The sequence below is a fragment of the Pantherophis guttatus genome, chromosome 6 (assembly GCF_059756535.1).
Source record: "Pantherophis guttatus breed Tessera chromosome 6, ASM5975653v1, whole genome shotgun sequence".
NCBI classification, from domain to species: Eukaryota; Metazoa; Chordata; class Lepidosauria; order Squamata; family Colubridae; genus Pantherophis; species Pantherophis guttatus.
The window spans coordinates 65,755,632-65,769,688 of NC_142068.1; the positions used below are offsets into that span (position 1 = coordinate 65,755,632).

Consider the following 14,057-nt stretch of genomic DNA (forward strand, 5'->3'; position numbering starts at 1 on the left):
AATCCCTGGAAGCTAAAATACTGAAGTTCCTTCCCAAGAGGTAAAAACAGTACTGAATCTCTGTTATTGGATCAGAACTAATAATTTAATCCCTGTGGTTTCAAATATTTTCAGATCCCTAAAAATTCAATTTTCACAAATAACATAATTATTTTTTAATTTTGTGATTTATAGATTTAATTCGGTTTAAACCCAGAAGCGCTCGAAGAATCAGTAGTGTGTCCAGTAAAGGTAGCACTTAAGAAAATATCTTATTTTTAATTAAGTTTAAATAGTGTTCAGCTTATTAAGACGTACATAACTGATATTTGTAATTCTTTTTCCAAGTCAAAAGCACATAATACCTGTTTAAAGATTGTTTCTTTAAAAAAAAGGTTCAATGTGAAATTGCCATCTTTTGTCTGTCATATTGCCTGTTATAGAAACAACAACAACAACAAAATTTAGCAGAAAACATAAAGATCATTTTGGCTTACTTTGTTGTGTTTCATACAGCATACTTTTAAAACAGTTTATGCCAGGTTGCAATATCAAATATGGTTTAGCAGTAGTACTGTGGCAATGTAATACTAATAACTCTGATTAATCTGTTTGCCAATCTAACTATATAGCATTGTCTCTTACAACACTTAAACAAATATGTTTGACATAGGAAAAATTAGAATGGACTGAAATGAATGCTCAAACTAGCATTCTGAACATTCTTTGTTGAATTATTTTTGTTTGCTGTTGATTTGGGTTTCTTTTAAAGAATATATAAAACACACAATTCTAAAGATTTAAGCCATGACTTTAGAACTGAGGAGCAAAAATATTAACATATTCTTATATCTGCTTGTTTGCCACCAAACTAACATTTTTGGAAACTGGAGCTTTGAAAATACCATGAAAATAAGGAAACGTTATTCACTAGTTTTTTTTAAAATGTATCATCTTCAGCTTTTTGTCTATTTTATCTGATAGAGGTTTGTAATATTTATTGCTATCTTAATGTACATTGTCAAATATCAGAATGTAAAGAAATAGTTGGGTGTTATTTACATACTAGAATAGTAATCTTTTTATGATATATAACATTTGTTTTCAAAACTGTTGTATTTCTGAAAATCTTGTATTTGATGGCTTTTGGTATATGATCATAAAACATAAGTACAGCTTTTTATATAAAAATAAATTGTACTGTCAAATACTTGGTAGAATTCTTTGATTGACTAATTGTTTTATTTGATACATACATGATTTGTTTGCTGTGGTATCTTATTTAGCTTTGAATTTAGATCAAGAAAATGGCACAGATACTGGACATCTCTTCCAACATTACTTTTCTTAACTTCAAGGCAACCGAGAAAATGGGAAATGCTGATTGCCAACTTTTTCCATAAATTACCTGGACTATTTCAGAAGCCACATTTCCGATACTATCAATCAAAGAACATCATGCAATTTCCCCATCTTTTCCTTCTTAATTTTTTGTAGGAAGGAAAAATCCTGCATGAATAGTGGGAAAATATGGGAGGATTGCTGGGGAGGGGGGAAGGACAATGTAATATTGCATAAATGTAATGGAATTTTATCCAGAAAGAAGATTTGGAAATAAGCTGGGAACGGCTAGTTCAGTGAAGGAGGCTATTAAAGACCAAAGTCACAAACATTACGAAGAATAGGGTGTCAGACTGCGGTGCTATCTCAAAATTAAATGAATTTCCAAACTGCCAATCTTTAAGGAAATCTTTCTTTAATTGAGCTCAGCCACCGGATCATGACTCCGCGCGGACAAGACTGACCTTTTGCCTCCCAATCCCTCCCTTTCCGATCCCAAATCTCTGCTTCTCATTGGCTGTCTTCCAAGTCATTCTTCAGACTTCTTTTCCTCGTCATTTCCCAGGAATGTGCCCCCTCCCTTCATTTCCACGACAACCGGGCTTCAAAGGGATTTAGCAGGCAAAAGTTTCAGAGCTTATCTCTCGCTCTCCTCATCTCTCTCTATGCCAGCGTTGCAACGCTGACATAGGGGCTACGTAAGGTCAAATTCTTATTTTACCTTGTATTCTAGTATATGAACAGATACTCATAAATGAATAAAAATTAGCTACTTGTCAACCCAGGAGACTAATTAGAGGCTAATTAGAGTGAAACCAACACTTTCAAGGATTTCATGTACCATGCATGAGTATTTCCAGTCTTAAGGGCATTTTATAAGCAGGAAAATTTAACTTCAGGCCAAATGTTTTAGGTGATATCTTTAGGCTAATAGCATTCACTATTTCAGCTGAGTATGTTGACCTTTTATTTGATGCACATTTTCTCAGGCTTTTGTTTTTCATTCTGTTAATTGTTCACAGCCGTTTCTTACATTTATACATGCCATTCCAGCAATTTCCATTAGACACAACAGGGGCATAATTATGCATGTAAAATTAAGGATATGGCAATGTCATGAATGGTCTCAGGCTAGAAACTGGGATTCTGTGAGTTCTAGTTCCATTTTAGGCACAAAGCCAGCTGAGTAATATTAGGTCAGTGAGTCTCATTGAGCCCTAGGAAGGAAGCAATGGCAAACCATATCTTAAAAAAACCCTTCCCCAAAAACCTGCAGTCACTTGTCCAGGCCGTTGCCAGGAATCAAAAAATGACTCGAAGACACATGCATGTGCGTGCACACGCATACAGTATAGCATTTGCATTTTTAGGGTAAATAAAATAATAAGCTTATTGCTCCACTATTCTAACAGACCTGTCTGCAGACCTTTGTACCAGAAAGTGCAGACCATACCAAATCTTATCTTTAATCACTGCCTTAATAGACTGTGTTCTAGAAAGGCAAAGAAAAGCGCAGTTAGCATATTCTTTAAGATGTACTGTACGACTGCCTCTTTTTTTTTTTCTTTCTAAACCTTTTCTAATGCCAGAAATTGCCAATCAGAGGTATAGGTCTATGATTTCTTATTATATATACTATAGATATCTCCTAACAGGCTGTTGAGTCCCATTTCAGATTCCTGTTTGGTTTTTTTTCATATCTTCGATATACGCATGTTTATGTATATAAAGTTTATGTATTTAAAGGCTAATATAGCAGAAACATATCTCTTTCGGTCTATTCTCAAGCGACATAGGGAATCTGCTCTGTGTCTTATATGCATCTTGTAGAATCCAAATTGTAGCCCAGTGTTTCTTCATATGGGTTATATGATTTATTAATTAGTACAGTATTTGTTAAGGAAAACATATGTTTTCTCTAGTCAGGCAGGGAGATCCCAAGTCTGTGAAATGAAATGCACATTATTTCATAAAAAGCGCTAATATTATTATCTGAGTCAAGTGGCTAAATGAAGATTTGGAAGAAGCTATGCATCCCTGAAAAGATGAAGCTATTTCATAATTACCAGTTCTGCTTCGATAATTACAAAATATGTTTTATTTTCCATACAAGTATTTCCTTGAATCTGACTGTAAAAAAAAAACAAAAAACCTACAGATAGTGCTCAATTTATGACCACAACTGGAACCAGAATTTCCTTTGCTAAGCAAGGCAGTTAAGTGAGTCACACCCAATTTTATGACCTTTTTTTGCCATGGTTGCTATGCAAATCATTGTAGTTGTTAAGTGAATCACAGGCTTGTTAAGTGAATCCTACTTTCCCCATTGATGTTGCTTCTTAGAGGCCAACTGGGAAACTAGCAAATGACAATTACATTACCCTGGGTCACTGCAACTACCCTAAATACATGGTGTTGAATTTTGATCACTTGACTAGTGAATTGACATTTGTAAGTGCAAGAACCAGTTGTAAGTCACTTTTTTCAATGCTATTGTAACTTCAAACAGTTGCTAAACAAATAGACTTATATACTGCTTCACAGTGCTTTACAGCCCTCTCTAAGCAGTTTACAGAGTCAGCATATTTCCCCCAACAATCTTGGTCCTCATTTTATTGACCTCGGAAGGATGGAAGGCTAAGTCTTTCTAGAGCCTACCTGTAATATCATAACCCACTTTGCAGTTGTACCTTATGATTTATGATGAATGTATTTTTATGATGACTATGATTTATCACATAGCTTTTATGTACATTGAGAGCTTATGCACTGAAGACAAATTCCTTGCATGTCCAATCACACTTGGCCAATAAAGAATTCTATTCTATTCTATTCTATTCTATTCTATTCTATTCTATTCTATTCTATTCTATTCTATTCTATTCTATTCTATTCTATTCTATTCTATTCTCTAGACCCCCAGACCAGGGTCCCCACCCCCCAGGGGTGAAATCCAGCAGGTTCTGACAGGTTCTGGCGAACCGGTAGCGGAAATTTTTATTAGTTTGGAGAACCACCTCTGGCTGGCCCCAGAATGGGGTGGGAATAGAGATTTTGCAATATCTTTCCCCCAGGAGTGGGATGGGAATGGAGTTTTGCAGTATCCTTCCCCTGCCATGCCCACCAAGCCACACCCACAGAACCGGTAATAAAAAAAATTGAATTTCACTACTGCCCCAGACTACTTACAGCAAGCACATTGCATTCAATTCAGCACTTGCTGGGTGTATGATTTCAATTGAGAACATATTTTACAACATAAACCAAAACTAAGATATGAAATGCCACTCAAAATACAGATTCGATAGAGCTGAGGTTCCCTTGGCTACGTTGTATTGACTTGCAGTGCAACAATTTACATAGGACAGAAATAGTGTATCAACTTGGTTTGTGTATCTGTAAACTCAAGATCATCCAAGGACACGGGAGAGTAACCTAAGCACATTTGGTCAGTTAACCAATAAAGGACAATGGGGATTCAAAATATGCATAGAACTCTGCATCAGTTTTCCAGCTTCAATTAAATACCCAGACTTTAATCTTCAACAAAGTCCTCCACAAAACACACATCATGATTCTTCTACGGGACACCATTTTTTGCCAGTGCCCTACATTAACCAAAGTATGCAACGGATAGAGAAGATTCCACGTTCTAACATTCTTATGGAAACTTCAAAAAAGTGTATTAGGAAATCAGTGATTATCTTTTGCATCAAATCAAATTAGCTGCATAACATATATGTAGTCCTCAACTTAGCAGCAGTTCATTAAGTGACTGTTCAAAGTTACAATGGCCCTGAAAAATGAGACTTATGACCATTTTTCATAATTGCAACCTTTGCAGCATTCCCATGGTATCAAAATTCAGATGCTTGGCAACTGACTCTCATTTATGACGGTTGCAGTGTCTAGGGCAGTGATGGCTAACCTTTTTGTCATCACGTGCCAGGAGTGGGGGGCTGGGGAGGCATGTGTGCACGTGCCCACACCCATAATTTTATGCATCCCACCCCCACGCATGCACGTGTGACCCCCCCTTCCTCCCTCCTGGCACACAATGGCCCGGTAGGCCCGTTTTTCTCTCTCACCTGGTTCCAGAGCCTCTCTAGGAGTCTGGGGAGGGCAAAAACTGCTTCCCCCCCCAGAGGCCCATTTGCCAACTTCTGGTGGGCCCAGAAGGCCTGAAAATCAACTTGCCAGCACGCGCATGTGCGCCAGAGTTGAGCTCGCGTGCCCACTGATATGGCTACGTGTGCCATAGGTTCGCCATCATGGGTCTAGGGGTCATGTTAGCACCTTTTGCAACCTTCTGACATTCTGGAGCCTGAGTGGCGCAGCAGACTAATGCTACTGTTAAAGGTAGTATTTAGCTTCCAGCTGCCTGCAATTACTGCGAGTTCAATTCTCACCAGGCTCAAGGTTGACTCAGCCTTCCATCCTTTCTAAGGTAGGTAAAATGAGGACCCGGTTTGTGGGGGCAATAAGCTGACTTTGTATAAAATATACAAAAGTATGAAGGCTATTGCTTAATGCCTTGTAAGCCGCCCTGAGTCTTCGGAGAAGGGCGGCATATAAATCAAAAAATTTTTAAAAAAATCAATGGGGAAGCCAGAGTCACTTAACGACTGTGTTACTTACTTAACATCTGCAGTGATTCACTTAACAGCTGTGGCAGGAAAGGTGGTAAAATGAGGCAAAACTCACTTAACAACTGTCTCACTTACCAACAAAAATTTTGGGCTTAGTTGTGGTCGTACATTAAGAACTACCTGCATAAGAAGAATATGCCATAATATGTTTGAACAGAATTTAAGATTTGTTAGATCAGGGGTGTCAAACTGATGCGTCACACACAGACCACGCTCACCCTACCTCTGCGAAGGGGAAAAACATAGCAAAATATCATGTGACAGCAATTAACGCCACGAGTTTGACACCCATGCTTTAGATGTATAATCCTTACTCCAACTATAGTGGAAAATATCATATTTGCTAATAATAGAGTAGTCTTTGAAATCTATCTTAAGGTTAGATAAGATATAGTAGATATGTAGGACCTTCTCCTGGATCCCCAACAGATTCTGAAATCTAAGGAGAGAACAACATTAGAAATCATATCTACCTTATTGGTTGTAATCCAAATTTATAGGATGCAGACCAATAGAGTAGTCGTACTTTTAAGAAGTAGAATAAGAGGTTTTGTTTTTTTTTTTTTTACAATTCCATTATTTTATTAATAGAATTACTGGAAACAAAAAAAGGGCAAATTGGACCATTAGACTTTAAAGTGTGTGTGTGGGGGAGGGGTATATAAACTCTCAGTACTTGGAGGTTAGTATTTTAATGTTCATATTTTGGGAAGCAGTCAAAGATATCATGTTATCCAATCATGATATAAACGAATTGGTCAGGAATGAGGGGTTTGAGGTTTGGTTTCTTTTAGTTTAGTTTTGATTTGTTTAAAAATGCTTAAATATTTTTTCCTATGAAAAGTGAAACATCAAAATCTGACAATTCAGTTTTTTTCACTGGGGTAGTATAGAGATTCTGAGCACATTTGCATCACATGATCACACCCTTGCTGATGTGTAAACCAAAATGATTGAGTCAAGAAAAATGTGTATTTTATTTTCATTCTCTGCACTACTGAACTGAGGGTTTAGTGATGCTTCTGTTTCCTTTTGTTGATGCTTATTGCATTACAATAAGAAAGGGAGAGCTTGTAAACATGTATTTCTAAACAAAAGGAACAAAAAATAACTTTCTTGCTATCCTGTTTCCCCAAAATAAGACATCCCCTGATAATAAGCCCAATTGGGCTTTTGAGCGCATGGCAAGAAGGCCAAACATTTATTTCAGGGTTCAAAAAAAATATAAGACAGGATTTTATTTTCGGGGAAACACGGTATTTTCCCTTCCCAGTTGGTTCCATCTATGAGTGTAAAGCAATCTTTTTTTATTTCACTAGAAATGCCTCCTGTTGAAAAATTAAATTTGGCAGACATCATGAAATCCAGTTTGGATTTGTCAGACGGATGGCCTAATGAGGAGGAGATGATACGATTTAAGAAGCTAAGGGATGAACTTATCCAAGATGAAAGACAAGAGTATCCTGAAGAGAAAATAATAACCAATGAATCTATGCCTACATTAATGAGAACCAGGACAAAGGAAAGCATCTCTCGTAAATCATCTATACTTTCATCAAGGTAATAAAACATATAAGCCAGTTTATGTTTTTATATTTATGGTAACTCACAGTTTGCATTCTAATATAAATTATATATTACTGTAGTATGTTAAATTCAAAAAATGTGTGATAAATAGTAGAAATCTAGAAAACCCAAAGGGAAATTAGAAGCTTTTCTTTTTAAAGCCACAATAAGAATGGCATTTTAAAATTTCCATAACCAATATGATATTATTGTATCAGTGTAAGGGAAAAAAATAATTTAAAAAGGGTAGCAATCTTCCAGGTATCATCATTCCTACTCTGAATCGATTGTTAAAATTATCTGTGGGTGAGCTCTTGCTGCTTTTTCAAAGATTTTTAATATCTTGATGCAACTCTTCTGCCAATGATTCTAATGATAATCCTTATAAATGGCTCCAAAAATAGATGGCCATGCATCTCTATCAACAACTATATGAGTAACAGGAAGTGGTAGGAAATTCTGGGCAGAAACAGTTACAGTGTTCCATGGTCATGTGGCCACAATTTGCAATACTTGCAAGTTTCCAGCAAAAAAAAAAAAGTATATCCAGGAAAATGGATTCATTTAACAACCACATAGTTTGCTTCAACCATGGTGACTAATTTTATGACCATTGTTAGAACAGCCATAAAATTGAGTCCAATCATGTGCTGCCTTGACTTACAAACACAATGATTTACGATCCCAGTTCCAGGCTCCATTGTAATCATATGTCAAAAATTACCAGCATTTAGGAAGAGCAAAGGGACAATTGACATTGCCTGGATAATTTCACATTTGGGGAATCTGTGTACTATACCTTTCTCTATATATGTTAACTCCAAAATAAATAACAGTCATTTTCAGAAACTAATACTTTCCACAATAAATATAACTAATTAGCAGTATATTTTTTAAAGGTAGAGATTAAACCAAAAGAAGATTAAAGAAATGGTCAGTTATCATCTAGATCAGGGGTGTCGGGGCTGGATTTGGCCCGCGGGGTGCTTAGATCTGGCCTGTAGGGCTGCCCTAGAAATAGCAAAGGACTGGCTTGCAGTGCTTCTGCTAGGCTCCGTTTTCACTGGCAGAAGGCGGCAGGAGGCTGTCATGGCTGAAAACAGAGCCTGGGAGCCCATTTTCGCTGGCAGAGCCCTTGGGCCACCACAGATGCCCCCGACACGAGTGAAGTCAAGCTGGCCATGCCCACCCAAACCCCCGAGGTCAAACACAACCCTGATGCAGTCCTCAATGAAATTGAGTTTGACACCCCTGATCTAGATGGTTCCAGATTAGTATCCCTATCTGTTTTGCAGCAAAACTGATGAAATACATTGGAGTCTAGTCCTTCTTAAAGACTCACAAATGTATTTTCTCATAATAGGCTTTAGTGCACCATGAACTATAAAAGATTACATTATAATAAATCACATAGTTTTTAAAGTGACATAGAACATGAGAATTGAAATCTAAAGCCAGAAACAAATGAAGCCCATAAGATGTACTTGGACAATTAATTCCTTAAAGCAGTTCCCATTGTAAAGTTTTTCATTTAGATAGCTACCAGTTGCTAATGCTGGTTTTGAAACATGTCCCTGATGGGAATACAAATTTGCAACTATTTTTTCAATAGACACTCATATCATATACATAAAGTATTTTTGAAAATGCTGAATATAGAGTAAGTCCTTGTTTTTGCATTTAAATCTAAACAAATCCTTTAAAATGTTATGAAATCTTATGATTTCAATTACCTCACTCTTTTCGCCAAGCAAATGAGAAATGACATCCACTTGGTTGAAGCATGCAATCTTCTGGTTTTTTTAAAAAAAGCAACAGAGCTAACCTAAAATTGTGATTTTAATGGTTAGAGGCAGATAGAACATAGCAACAGATTTTTCTTCAAAGATTCAGGAGGTGGAGGATTGGATATAATGTTTTGTGTTACAGGATCAGTATATTAAGAAATAGAATACATATTTTTGAATAAATGAGCATATACAATACCTAAGATCTAATATGAATTAAAGAATTTCCATGTTAAGTTTGAAGATATCAAGAAGAACTCACCAACACCCACTTCCTAATGCCTTCCTGTATTTTCTGCTATCTTCATAAAAATCTAATTCTTCCAATAAAAACATAACAGTTCAATTCTAAATGTTCCAAGAAAGAGATGGTTTGGGATCAAAGTTAGTCATCGTTCAGTTGCTCTGAAGCCGATAAAGAATTTCCCCGTAAAATAATGACTAACTGTAGTTGAATTGAATCTGTATGCTTTCTTAATTCTGTGATTTTCTTCCCCTCAATCTGGATATAGTTTATAGAAAACTAGGCACAAAAACAAATGTTTAAGAGTAAATTATCTAAAGAACAAACAAACAAATCCCAAATTATGCTCAAACCAGTTTTATTGTTTTAATATTTATAATGCATGTACAGTTTATTTCAATTTAACACAGTCATGCTAAGAAACTATGACCTTAAATTTCTGCAAAAAAAAATGCAAGGAACAAGTGTAAATTAAATGAGAACAAAACAGAAAAAGGATTATGGGAATGATACAATTCTCAAGTCTGTTTTGTTAAACTGGTGTCTATCTGGAACAGTAGGAATTCTGAAGTAGACTTTGTTTTTTTTAAAAAAATAATAAAATGAAGCCTGAAGATAGTAGATATGATTATAGAGATTTTTTTATTCAACTATTGTGGTGTTCTGCATATCTATGTAATTGACTGAAGTTAACAAGTCTATTTCAAAGGGATAAAAAGAATCTGTTTCCTGCTGCTTCATCATATGATTTCATAATCCAGAGTAAGATGGCAGAGGAGTGCAGATTGGCAGCATTAAAAGAAATGAGGGAAAAACAAGCTTTAATTGAACAGCGGAGAAAGTAAGTGTTATAATTATTTTCAACAAAATAATTAAATAAATCTGCTAAATATGGGTTGCAGAAATCTAAAAGACCACTAGATGGTGGCAGAGTTTTTTTCTATATTATCTTTCTGCCAAATAACAATCATCAGAATTTTTGTAGCCTAAATATGAAAGCCCTAATATAGAAGATGTTACTACTTGACAGAAAAACAATTTGGTTTTTCATTTTAAAAATGAATATATTACTAATTTATCCATCCAGCTTTGATTTGCTTTTGCTACTTTCAGAGTGCAAGATTGATGCCACAGATGCCACAGATCCATGATTTTAAATCAATAAGGAAGATTATTTTTACCATGTTTCCCTGAAAATAAGACAGGATCTTACTTTCTTTTGACCCCCGAAATATAGCCTTGGCCTTATTATTGGGGGTCTTATCCCTAAACCTCAGTCCCAGAGCGCCAACCAGCTCCTTTGCCGGTGCCACTCAAGCCGCTGCCTCCAGTAGCAGCTTTTTCGTTACTTCCCATACAAACAGCACGAGGTGAGGAGGCAAGTGGGGGCAAAGGGAGGGAGCATGCCCCACATGCACCTGCCACCCACGTGGAATGGCCTTGCAGAGGCCGCTCCCACAAACCTTAGCTGTCAGACTTGACGCCGTGAGCCTGGCCAAACCAGGAAGAAAACGCTACGAACAGCGGTTAGGTGCTTCAGCAGTTTAATTCGGTCAAGCAGCTCCGGCGAAAACAAGCAGTACAAATGCAATTAGCACAAAGTCGGCATTGGGAACGTCTGCCTCCCTACGCCCTTTTAAATCCCCGCGCCAGCCGCACCCACGCCCTTCCGGGTACGGCGGTCCTGGCGCATGCGCGAAACGGCTCGTCCCTCAATTCCAGCGAAGAAAAGGTGTCAATCGACGAGTCTCCCTATGCCGGCCGCTACGTGACCGACCGCCTAGGATAACAAACACCCCCACCACCAATGTGTCTGTGAGTCCCCAATCACCCCCAACCAACCCCCTAAAGTTCTTTATTGTTGGTGGCTGTCAATCAGGGCTTCCTGCGTGCCGCTGTGGGTTGTATTGTCGAGGGGCGGTCTCGACACCTTAGCTCACACGCCCCTTCTCTTAGTGGCGGCCACAAAGAGCAGTTGTAAAAAAACTCTTGCCAGCCCTAGCCCTGTCGACCTGGGACTGGGGGGACGGGGACTGGTGCTGGAGCTCCGAGCAGTGGCCGGTGCAGACTGTCTGCGCAGCCATGAAGCGGGATAGGTGTGGCTGGTTCTTGCCCGTAGCATTGCCGGCGAGGATCAGGTCAGAGCCACTGCCGCCTGAGATCAGCAGGCTAGATTCGATGAGCCGGACACACCGCTGCCACTCAGGAGAAGAAGAGATAGACGGGGCGCTGCGAGAGAGCCCATTTCTGAGGTTCTTCTCCTCCCAAGCAGCAGCAGCAGGTTCAGCTCCCCGAATCTGGTTTACTGATCTTGGCTGGCGAGGGGAGTGGCAGGTGGGGTGGGGTGGCGAAGAAGCGACACGAATGGAGCGAGACGGGACTCCCCTTGCTGTCTCTTCTCCCCCCCTCTCACTGGGCATGACAGGAGCTGGAAGTCACGTAAGACACACAACTCGCTTCTCTGCGCGAGCTAGGGTTTGTGGGAGTAGTCTCTGTGAGGCCATTCTGTGTGGATGGCAGGTGCATGTGGGGCGCTTGGGGCATGTTCCCCCTCCCTTCCCCCCTGACCTCGCCTCTTCATGTGTTGTTTGTGCTGCAGCTGCGCATGCGTCTAAGTATTTGGGGGGGGGTATTTTCGGGGGGGGCTTATTTTAGCGCATGCACTCGAAAGCCCAATTGGGCTTGTTATCCAGACATGTCCAAGTTTGGGGGAAACACGGTAGTGTAGGAAAGCAGTAAACAGAAGAGACATTGTTATGCACCTCCTATTTTTCACTGCCATATTCAATCAGTCCTTCATATTGTTACTTTTCCCCCCTATTACTCTAAGCCTGCATTTTCACAGGATGATAACAGGATCGGTGAAAATCTAGCATGTTAAACAAACTTTTGAACCAAGTTTCCAGGTTAAGATCATACTCATTTAAGAAAGGATAGCTAGGGTGTGTAGACAGTAATATTTCTGTACCTATTGTTTCTCACCATAGCCTCTGAGCAATATTTCCACAACCTCAGTCCAGCATCTTTTTCACAGTTGCAGAATTTTAACTAAATTCATCCTGACTTGGAATGTGCAGGAAAATATTAGACTTAGATAAACTGACATCTTTGCTTTCTTGTTTCATATTCAGTTTTGAAAGTTTAAACCAGATATATACTTAATTTCACTATTTTATGATTGACAAAAAGCACATGGCTTCTTTGAACAGCCATGAATAAGGGAGATTTAGCCATTTCTGCTGTGTGAAGCTGCTCTTAAATCCATATGTATATGAATGTCCATGTATACACATAGCACATATTATAGGTTATATTTAGCATCTAGAAATAGAACTGTTGTTCTATATTATGACTGTTCATCTTCAAAAATATTATGTACACTTGCTCAAGAATAAAATTCCTGTATGATTTTCAAAGTGTGGTGTTTTTCTGGAAAGTTAATTCCAATATTGACTATGTGGCTTATTGGTGAAATGTTAAATACTTTAAAAATGTTTTTGAAGAGATAAAGAAGTTCTTCAGAAATGGAGAAAACAGGCCAGGAAGATAAGAGAAAAGAAAGGAATATTGTACACATATTCACCCCAAAAAGGAAATACAATGGTATGTATCAGCATATGATTTTGTTCTGCAAAAATATGTTGCTGGTTCTTATAGTGAAATACTGATATTGGGGTTCTCCCTACTCCTGGCCTAAATGATTTGTACTGTATTTCATTGCAGTTATTTCCCCATAGTTGAATTATGTATCTAGGAGAAGACTTCTCTTTGGGTTCACCCAAATTAGAAGGACCTTCATTAATCCTATGACATGTGCCAGACCATTCTGAAACAACTATAGCCTCTTAATTATGCAAATAATCATCGGTTGTAGAATAGATGGTCATATGATTTGGTCTTCACATAGAAAATGGAAAAGATGCATTCTTGATTTTGATGGTTAGATGTGGAGAATATCTGAAAGCACAAAAATTAGGACTTTGGCAAAGTTCTTGGAGATTAAGGCATCTCAGATAATCTAATCATGTCATCAAGGCCATAGCTATCTTTCTGTCCTTAATCTGTTGAGTCATTGCCTCCAGAATGAATTATTTGTATTTCAGTGAAAATATCTGGATCAGTTTAATTTGATAGATCTTGTTAGAGTCTCTTGGGCTGTCTAGTGCCAAAGGTTCAGTTTGGATTAGATCTTGAGATCCATAACCAGAGTTTCCACCCAAGGACACACACACTCAGAGAGAAAGAAGTAGGTGATGGAGGCAGTGGTAAACATCAGCATCTGATAAGGGCAATATGTTAACCCAATATATATTCACAGTTATTATATTATTTGTATTTTAAAAAGGTAGTGATTTTTTCTCAGAAAAATAGAATTTTAAATGAGTTTTACATGTATTAAAACAAGAAAGTGCAAATGTTCAGAATATACATTTAAAATCACAGCTGAAAAAATAATCTTGTTTTTCTGGTTCTAATATAACAGTAATAATA

General features: G+C 37.9%; 1 protein-coding gene across 4 annotated transcripts in view; it reads left to right on the plus strand.

Moving 5' to 3' along the window:
• The window catches only part of LRRC27 (leucine rich repeat containing 27), a 75,102-nt gene that overhangs the window by 33,087 nt on the left and 27,958 nt on the right, over positions 1-14,057 (plus strand). For all 4 annotated transcript variants that reach the window (XM_087871681.1, XM_087871680.1, XM_060682911.2 and 1 more), the window contains 3 exons: positions 7,289-7,529; positions 10,276-10,407; positions 13,070-13,169. In XM_087871681.1, the coding sequence (XP_087727807.1) occupies positions 7,289-7,529; positions 10,276-10,407; positions 13,070-13,169 (473 nt within the window). The remainder of the gene's footprint in view (positions 1-7,288; positions 7,530-10,275; positions 10,408-13,069; positions 13,170-14,057) is intronic.